Here is a 10,350-nt window from a genome sequence, read left to right as displayed (position 1 = left end):
GGATTCTAAATGGCGTGGTGCAGCTGCAGCTTGAGGTGGCCCCTGAGGAGGAAAGGCAGGTAAGAGCCAGAAGATGGAACGGTGCACACAGCACGCCGAAGCTGTGGGCCTGCAAACGAAGGCAAAGTTGACTGAAACGCCGTTAGAGAATTTTAAGGGAGGTAACAGAGCTGTGCACAGGGGACTGGCACGGACAGGTGCACACTCAGGCAGGAAGACTGCTGCTGTGACCCACACACACAGGAAGTGAAACCGCTGCAGCGGCAGTGGAAGTGACAGTGTGCAGAATTAACAGGACCTTACGACCAAACGGGACGTGGAGCCCAAGTGGAGGAACTGAGGGTCGACTCCAGGCTGGCAGGGGTTGCTACCGAGTAAGCTGGAATACGGCAGGAAGATGCGGTGCAATGAGGGGCCCAGGGCAAGGAATTTATGCAATGACCATCTAAGGGAACTGGACTGTGGTTTATGACCCTGAAGTGAGATCTGGCCTGGAGTCGAAGAAGTTGCATGTAATCAGCTGAGTATTAAAGATTTGTGCAAAGATGAGATCATCCAAGGTTAAGTGTGTTAAAATCAAAGGAAGGCCCAAAGATGGAGTCCTTGGAAACGCCAATATTCAAGAGTCAGGCAGAAGAACTGACATGAAGAAAACCCAGAGAAAGGTCTTATAGAGTTGAAGGAGAAAGCTTCAAAGACAGAGTTCTCAACATTGCAGCCAAGAAGTCATATAAGGTAGGAATTGAAGAGCGTTAGCTTTATTTGGCTACAGTACCAGCTAAAATGACCTTTCTGGGTCAATTTGGGAGTGGTAAAGAAAAGTCAGGTAACGGTGGGGTAAAGAGCACAGGGAAAGGGAGGAAACGGAGGTAGCCGGGAGTGTACAATGCTTTCCAGCAGCTCTGTTGACACATGGAAAGATTATCTTCCTGTGCTGCTTTGTATTAAACAGTATGATAAACTGTTCATGTACCCTTTAGGAAAGATCTAGCAGGAATTAATAAAGTTTACTTACTCCCAGAATAGACGCAGAGAATCTAGCATAGAAGGCAAAAAGGAACATTAAGTCATTTAAATTTTTAAAAGATGAAACAGCTATATTTATGAATGGTATAAGAATTTCACAGTTGGCAAAACAAAAAAATTATGAGTTGTTATACCCTTAAAATGCTGCTCATGATGCAGAGGCTCGAGTGTCTCTGGACAACAAGAATATCTCCAATAACCTGATAACAAGTGGATACACGGCCCAAACCATCACTTGACTGGGAAACGAGATGGCAAATACACCGAAAGCCTCACTCGGGAAGGAACTTTTGGCTTTCTCGTAACAGAAAATATTTGAGGAAAGCATACCATCCAACACGGAAGTAACACTGTGATTTTTAAAAACTGCACTGCTGTATTTATTTGAAATTAATTTTGACTTTAAGGCAATACCACTACCTATATTAATATTTTTCCAAGTAAGAAAAGGAACTTTATAACTGTTCTATTGTTGCTTTCACCTAACCAATACTATTAGGATAGAAAGACTATAGAGGGGTGACTAAAAAACCCTAAAAAGCAAGTGGCCAACATTTTGAACCAATTACAATTTAAATATCAATTGTTAGTTATAGAAATTTGAGAGTAAACCCATAGGAAAATATCCATTTGAAGTAGGGCTGTCCTAAGATAATGCACACAAACCAACAGTCTATTTAATAAAAATATTTAATGCTGCCAAAAAGTATAAAAATACAGTAGGAATGGCAGTACAATACAAAGTAATCTCTCCTAATTTATTTCTTATACATCTTTCTACATTTCATACATGTATTAAAAAACACGTAACAATACATCAAATTAAAGGTTCTGCAAAGTCTTCTGCTGGTGGGTGCTCTTCATCCCCTGGATGTAAAGTTTACTTTGTAAACACACAACTGTGAGGCAATCTACAGGGTTAGCAAGCCTCACTTCAGTTTCCGGAGTGGGCTTCAGGTCTTGCTTTGCACATCAATGGTTCAAAATTTATAGCTGCAGAATATTCTCAAGTCATGAATATTTAGGTGTCTGTCAATCTTGGCCTAAAACATAAAATAAGAAGTCATCTATTCAATTCATATTTACCAAACACACAGACATACACAGATACACACAAACATAAAAGGACTAACAATGAACTAAAAAGGCAACCAAAAATCATTCCAACATATGACATCCAGCCACGCTAAGTGCTTCACTGCTATCTTGGTAAGACTGCCCAAGTGCTCGATTTTCAAACAGAATTGGTGGTAGGAGGTAGACGCGTGTTAAAGCACTGTGACTCTTATTCTTCAAGAATTACTATGAATTGTTTAGGTCATCCTGTTTTACTCAAGAAATGACCTCTATGTGAGGTACTGACAGACAGACAGGTTAAAAAGAAATGTGCCCGTGAGGATTTACGAAGACTAGATGGCGTGTGCTAAGCTTACCAACGCTTTGGAATTCAGTGCAAAAGTATAATGCCATTTGGACCTCCACTGTTTAACACTGATAAAAATATTATCAATGTAAAGTCTGAACACAAGGCTGGTTTATATTTTTAAATCACAGACTGTCAGACAGTTTGTCTTGAAGGATAACACGAATGACTACAGCTGCAGAACTGAAACAGCATGACGCTCAAGTTGCTTACTATCAACATAAAAGAAAACGAGGACATACAATAATTGACAGCTTTATTGTGTTTTAATGCCAGAAAGGAGAAATGAATGAGAGGTGGAATAAGCAACGGACGGACGGAATGGCTGCCGTGAGGGCGGCTGAGCTCTGGACGTTGCTGCACAGCATTTGCGAATAACTGAACTCTGGGGAGGCCGACGGCATTTCCATCCTCCCCCCAGCTCCCCTCGCCGCCACAGGAGAAGCCCAAATCTAAGTATTTGTCAGCATTTTCTGTCCACATATAAAAATAGGAAATATAAACCACATTCACACATTTAGTCCAAACCCCCCAACACTGAGAATTGGCTTCTTCCTGCCTACTGGCTCCCTCCGCTAGAGGAGGCACCTTGGACCAAGCACCTTGGCGTTCTGAAGTCCTTTCTTCTCCGATTTTCCAGCGCTTACGGAGAAATGCCAAGTCATCAAGAAACATTCACATCAGATGTCTGTGACTCAGAAAACAACTACGGAAGCTTATTGCAGGGATCTTCAGAACCCTGAACCGAAGGTGATAAAGTAAGGAAAGGTACTTTTTATAGATTCTGACTGCTGCAAAATACAGATTTATCTTCCAAGCATTCAGAGGTCTGTTCTTTAAAACAAAGAAACAATTCAAAGTCAATGAAATAATGATTAGGTTTAGAGAATATTCTGATGTTCCAGTCCAAACTGTTGCACAAAGTTTTTTTTTTTTTTTGCTCTATTTAGAAAACTAAAGAGGACTACTGCAGCTTCCAACTCCTGGGCTCAAGTGACCCTCCAGCCCCACCCTCCTGAATAGCTGGGACTACAGGCGCCATCACGCTTGTCTAACTTTTTCATTTTTGTAGAGACAGGGTCTATGTTGCCCTGGCTGGTCTCGAACTCCTGGCATTAAGCGATCCTCCCGTCTAGGCCTCCCGAGGTGCTGGGATTGTAAGCATCAGCCTACTCTGGATTTTATTTATTATTTCTACGTTGGTTGTCTGTTTTCCCACCTACATATTTGGTGTAAATACTCCATAAAAACAGAATCAGTGTGACATAATGGAAAAGTATGAGTTATTGGAGTTCTACAGATTAGAGTTTGAATCTCAGCTGTCACGTACTAACTAGCTTGCAATTTTGGGCAAGTTACTCTTTGACTCCGTTTTCTCATGTGAAAACAGGGCTAATGCTATCGACACCAGAAGAGGTGTCATGCGGGTTAGATTATGTAGTTAAACTGGTTGGCAGAATTGTGGCTGTTCAACATGTACTGTTGCCCCTGTACTCTGTTAAAGACCTATTTACCAAGAATGAACTATCATTTATATCCACTAAAAAAACAGTGTTTTAAAAAATTCACTCATTGTTCCTTTGTAAGTATAATTTGGCGGGGGGGGAAGGCCGGGAGGGGAGAAAATAAGATTAAATCATTGGTTAGTTGTTTTAAAAGACTATTTTTGGCCAGGTGCAGGGGCTCACACCTATAATACTAATAGCATAAGCTGAAGAGTTCAAAGCTGCCAGGGGCTGTGATGACACCACTGCACTCAAGCCTGGGCAACAGAGCAAGACCCTCTCTCTATTTAAAAAAAAAAAAAAAGACTTTTATTTGCAAGATTAAAAAGACAAATGGGCTTCATTTTAGAAAATGCTAATATATCCACTCGAATCGATTTTTGCTATTTTTATTTAATAAGGCAAAACAGTAAAATGGGTCCAAAGAAATCAAATGTAATGAACTGGGTACTTCCTTTGCAGAAGGTGGCCCTCGCAGAGTGCCGCATGCTGGCACGGTGCACAGGCCGGGTACAGGGCAGGGCATGCTCTTCCCAAGTGAGCCCCATGCCTGAGGTGATACAAAGTCAAACTGCACCAAAAGTAGTTTTTGCCACCAGGTATGCACACTGAGATTCTACTGAAATGGATCAAGGGTCACCACAGACTTTTCCATGGTAAGCACAGCTCTGCCTTCAAGATGATTTACCTACGTTCCTTCTCCTGAATTCACTACACTCAAAGTAGAGTTTTAATAGCAGTAATTTGAAATATCAACAGTATCTGAAAAATATATGCCAAATTAGAGCAACAATAAATAATTTGATGCTTCTTACAAAAATGGTGTCTAGAAAGAAAAAAGAAATTCCCATGCAATTCTCCTTGTAGCTCCTCACAACGTACTATATAAGGTAAGAGCAGACAGTATCAGACTCTGTAAGTAATATCCTCACTAAATCGTATAATCCCTATATTCTACTCTAAATTAAAAAAACAAAAATGGAAACAGTTCAAAAGGTTTAACTTTCTTTCTCTCAAGAGATTGCTCAGAAATGGTCGGGGCTCTTTCACATGTTCTCATTGTTAGGATGTTACTCGTAAAATGTCAGCCTCTCAGACCGGTCACTGCTCACACTCGGCAACGGCTCTGTGCCGGGGTGAACAGCGTGCAAGACGAGACAAGGATCAGCAATGACAGTGAAGAAAAATGCTCCCCAAGGGACAATGAGTCTTTCCAGAATCCAGCAGCCACGGGAGAGAACCGTGTCTCAGAAGAGTGTTGAGAGAGAGAAAGCGCCTGTGCAGAACTGCTCCATGCTGTTACTGGAGCAATCCGAATGTCCTTAATATTCAGAAAACTCCTGCTGCTGAGGGAAAGATAAGAGAATCAAACTCGTACCATTTTCCTAGAAGTTTTTACTTTAAGAACATTACCCAAAGAAGAGAGAAAAAAGGTAAATTCCTGAATCTGGATGAACAGCAAATGGCTGTACTAGGCCAGGCACACACAATACAGCCAATAAGTGCATAGTATTTAAACCAGAGATTCCTTGGTGGGGCAGGGATTGAGGAGTTTACACAACCTGAGTTTCTTTCCACCAAGGCATGTTACCATTTATACGTATATTCAATGGAACAAAAATAGCTGAAATTTCCAGTATATACATTGTTGTAGGGGCTCTTGGTGATGTTGCCCCATAAACACTGCTTTGAAGGTAGGTATAAGGAAAAATGGAATCAAATCCAAACAAACTGGAAAAAAGGCTAAATGAAATAGGTCAATTCCAGAGTAAATCATCCAGGCAATAACCAAGATTTTTAACTCATGAGAAGACAATTCTACTACATGGAAGAATATTATATTTCTATTTTTCAAAATCTTATTTATAAGATTCTATGCCCCTATCATCCTAATAAGTCAAAGCCACACAAGGGCTTCCTAAGAGCAAAAGACTTTATTAGCTGTTGATGTATAAATGAGAATGCAGGACGGGCATTTCTGTTACGCACTTGGTTCCAAACTGTGGATATTTGAGTCAAGTACAGCCAGAGAAAGGATGACCTCAGAAACACCCCCCACCCCTGCCAAGTGTACAACAAACTGCGTACAACTGTGCCCTGGCTACATTCTTGATATTCACTGAGAACCCATGTGCAGACCTACTAGAAGAAAAAATAAACCAATTTTACAGAAGACTTGAACTCTTGCCTGAACGTGGAAAGAAATGGACTGCATACCTAATGACATTTGGCTTATAACAGACTACATTTAAAAAAAAAATCTCTTAAAAGATTTGTATCTGAAAAGTAAAAATGAAGGCAGACTAGATTTTTAAATCTCTACAACCAGTAGGCAGGCAGTTTGGAAATGTAGTACTCACTATGGAATACAGTGGTCAATAAAAACACGTTTAATACCATCAGGTTCTGGGCTGTGACTAGATATAGAATCTGGTCAGTGCTATTTTTCTAAGTGGGAAATGAATTGCAGTCTTTCTTTGAGAATTACCTAATTCTAAAATATGGTGTTTATCTCAGACTGTTCAATGATAGCACCATAAAAGGATGTAGAGGCCAGGCGTGCTGGCTCATGCCTGTAATCGTAGCACTCTGGGAGGCCGAGGCGGGAGGATTGTTTGAGCTCAGGAGTTCGAGACCAGCCTGAGCAAGAGCGAGACCCCGTCTCTATTAAAAATAGAAAGAAATTAGCCAAACAACTAAAAATACAAAAAAATTGGCCAGGCATGGTGGCGCGTGCCTGTAGTCCCAGCTACCTGGGAGACTGAGGCAGGAGGATCGCTTGAGCCCAGGAGTTTGAGGTTGCTGTGAGCTAGGCTGATGCCATGGCACTTTAGCCTGGGCAAGAGAGTGAGACTCTGTCTCAATCAATCAATCAATCAAAAGGATGTAGAAATGCCATGTCTCAGGCTGATTATGGCTGAACAGTTAACACCACCTACCTCGTATGCTTGTGGTGAGGTTTAAACAGATAGTATCTAAAACGTGCTTGGCACAGTGCCTGGCACATAGTAAATGATCAGTAATTGGTAGCCATCGTCACTCTGAATTGATGTTGAAAGCAAAGAAGGAACTGATATAAAAAGTGGAAGACTGTTCCGTGTCAAAAACTACTTTTTAAACCAATACATAGTGTTTGATTGATATCATTAATTCTAGTTTAAGACAAAGGGGACAAGCACAAGAGCATATAAAATTAGAGTTACAACCTCTGACATACCTGTTGAGCAGAGCTAATTTAAAAGAAAATGATTAACAACTTTTTTTAAACTTCCTTTCTCTTTTCTTGTTCATTCCTAGGTAGAAATATTAAAACATAGTGAAATCGACCAAAAAGATAGAAGAGAAAAAGGACCGAGAGGTAGAAAACCTGGCAAATATATAATATTTCCTCTGAACATGAGAAATGGTCTTTATATTGTTCTAAAGTCCTCTATACACTTATTATATATTACTTTAAAATCTTTAAGAGTGCAGAAAATGGGTCCGATTTTCATTTTTTATATGGAGAAATTAAACACGGAGAATTATATTTTTACATTTTATATATGTGCAAGTATAGATAAAAATCACTAGTAGGCTAACAGAAAGTAATACTTGGCTGAACTTGGAAAGGAGCACATAACCAGTTGGTGGAGTGAGAAAATATGCATTAAACTGAAGGTTACTGTCAATTTATTAGCAGGCATAGACATGAATGGAAATGAATTAGATTCTTTTCTGAAAATAATAAAACCAGTTTTTAAAAAAATCTTTTATGTTCCTTAACCTGTTCATAAAGCAACATTCACTCATTGAAGTCAAACTACACATCTGACTTTTAAAATGTGTTAAAATCAGAAAATATTATATAACATGCTGCCATGTATTTTCAGTAATTAGTACACGGCACCCATCGAAATTATTATTGCTGGTAAAAACTGAATACCATTTACAGTTTCCACTGTCAACACCATTCTCAAGGATCTGCTTGGAGAAGGGAAGATGACTAACCTTGGAAGAAGTACGCTGACACGTTCACTACACTGAATGTGATTTTAAAAATACATCACACCAAACACCACCCAGAAGCACAAAAAACAGACAAAAAGCAAAGCTGAAATGCCAAATCCAATGAAGCACATTCACCTAGCAAAGGGGTGAGGTACGTTCTTATCACATGTTTCCTTAGGTCTTTACTTTTTGTTTAAAGCAAGCCTATCTTCAATTGGAAGTTTAATAAGTCCTACCCATATCTGACTTGCAGAGGAACATGTTGTCTTTTAGCAAAGGTAAACCAACGCAAACTGGGAAGAAAGACTTTAAGCCAATAATGGCCTAAAATGTAAGGGTCTTGATGTCTCAACACAGATTTAATGCAGACAGACATAGGAAACGCCCCTCTTACCTCCTCTCCATTTCAAGGTTACAGGACACAGTAATACTGAACTAGGACACAGGCACACGTTATATAAATCTTATTTAATATGTTGTACCACCTACATCCTGCTTTCACACTTGCAGCATAATTTAACACGTTCAAGAAGGCTACTCAAATCAATTAGAAGTATATATCTATACCAATGGTTTTCAAACTGTTTTTAAATTATAATTGCCCCCTTTAAAATAATTAAGCCCTATGCAGAAACCTTATGTGGTATATAAAAAGAGACAGAGCCGAGATGCTGTGGTTGGAAGTAACCTCTTGGCGACTCTTCTGGAAATCCAATGAGCATAGTTTGAAAACCACTGAAATAATGTTTACTATCTATGCCTCCTAGCAATTAAATTTATAACGGCTATTTCAAGTAAAATGAGTTACACATTGAATGGAATGTTGGGATCTGGAGAAAGTTAGTACTCAAATGAGCAGTTAAATTCATTAAACATTATGCTTTGAAAATACTCATTAAAAAGTTAAAATGACAATGTAAGGTGTTTGCGCATCATCATACTATTTATTGAAGTAGAAAGAACTTTGAAAAAAATTTTGCTTCAAAGCTTCAGTCTAGTAAACTGAAACTGTGGATCATAAAATGTTGTTTCTTACTTTTACTTCCTAAATCATGACTTATCCAAATTACAAATTAGGGTAATTTACATTGAAATTTTCATGAAAAGTAAACAATATTAGTAAGGGGCTTTACAAAAACCAATTTCTTTACAAAACCTTGACCAACTGTTACCTGACTAACCCAGTAAGGAGAACTTTCCTTCAAAGATATTTTTAGGAAAAAATTTTTGTTTCTTTATTTTTCTTTTTAAAATGGGAAAAACTGCAAAACAAAAGAAATGCAAATGTATAGTAGAAATTGCTTATTCAAAGTTTTAACTGCTCATATCAAACTTCTCTTCAGAAAAATGGAAAATGTATCCAGTACAATTGAATCAACATACAATTTATTTTTTTATGGTAACAGATTTTTCAAATCGAGCTTTCAAAAAGTACAGTTAACTACAAAATTAAGATTAAATACTTATAAAATATATCTACCCTGAAACGGTTAAGAATATAAAGTGTTGCTGCCCATGACAACAGTACATCATACATTACACACGTTATTTGTCATTTTCTTTCCATTAATAAGGTAGATAAAACCACAATATTTATTGCTTATATCAAGTGCAGGTAGCCTCCCAAAACAAATCCTAGGATATCTCAACGTTGGTCAGGCGAAATACTACTTTTGACATGTATGAATACAGTTGCAAAATGTACCAGTTTTTAACAAACATGAATGCCTTTATTTTGGACGCCGTTTACAGTTTGGGTTTCAGAGGAACCTGCAGGAAGAGTCCTGAGATGCTGGGCTTCTGACTGTGAATACCCCTGATCTGGCTGATGTCTATGCTACTGCACCATTTATGGGATATGAGGCATTTGCTGCGAACAGACATACCCTTATGATTAACGTAGCACTGTCAGCTACTAGTGCAGAAGCTTGCTAAGCAAAATTAATCGTTCATTATAGGACATTTTGCTGAAAAAACAGTGTCCAGCCAACAAAAGCGCCAACCAAAATGACTGACAAAAACCCCATCTTAGTGAGAACAGGCTGCCAGTATAACCACCTTTTTCTTTTTCGTTCAGTCTCATTTAGCCTCTGTTTCATCTGCTGCACCTTCTGAGCCGTGGTAGCTTTTCTGTCCTCTCGAATACGTTTCCGTAGAACACTATGAACAAATAAAGACAAATAAAAGGAAATGCACACCCCAAATGATTTAATTACTCTAACACAGAGAACCAAAATGCAAATAAAACCATATTTTTTAAATCTCATTCAAACAATGGAATAAAAAAGGAGAAAGCCTCAATATTCTAAATGGTTCATAGATGTACTCTGGCAATAATTTCTGGTACAGTTTTATATTAATAAATACTTTTAGTAGGATCTGAAAATAATAATTTGAAAATAAGGT

At 38.6% G+C, this 10,350-nt stretch overlaps 1 protein-coding gene across 4 annotated transcripts in view; it reads right to left on the bottom strand.

Annotated features, from left to right (window-relative positions):
• Positions 1 to 1,699: 1,699 nt before the first annotated feature.
• The window catches only part of PTPN2 (protein tyrosine phosphatase, non-receptor type 2), a 105,803-nt gene continuing 97,152 nt past the window's right edge, over positions 1,700 to 10,350 (bottom strand). For 3 of the 4 annotated variants that reach the window (XM_012649987.1, XM_012649989.1, XM_012649990.1), the window contains one exon: positions 9,653 to 10,104. In XM_012649987.1, the coding sequence (XP_012505441.1) occupies positions 9,897 to 10,104 (208 nt within the window). In that variant the 3' untranslated portion in view covers positions 9,653 to 9,896. Of the gene's footprint in view, positions 2,070 to 9,652; positions 10,105 to 10,350 lie in introns of those variants that run through there. The other variant, XM_012649988.1, reaches the window with a different exon arrangement.

Source organism: Propithecus coquereli, unplaced genomic scaffold, assembly GCF_000956105.1.
Source record: "Propithecus coquereli isolate 6110/MARCELLA unplaced genomic scaffold, Pcoq_1.0 Scaffold308, whole genome shotgun sequence".
NCBI lineage: Eukaryota > Metazoa > Chordata > Mammalia > Primates > Indriidae > Propithecus > Propithecus coquereli.
This window is presented reverse-complemented; position numbering and strand designations above follow the sequence as displayed.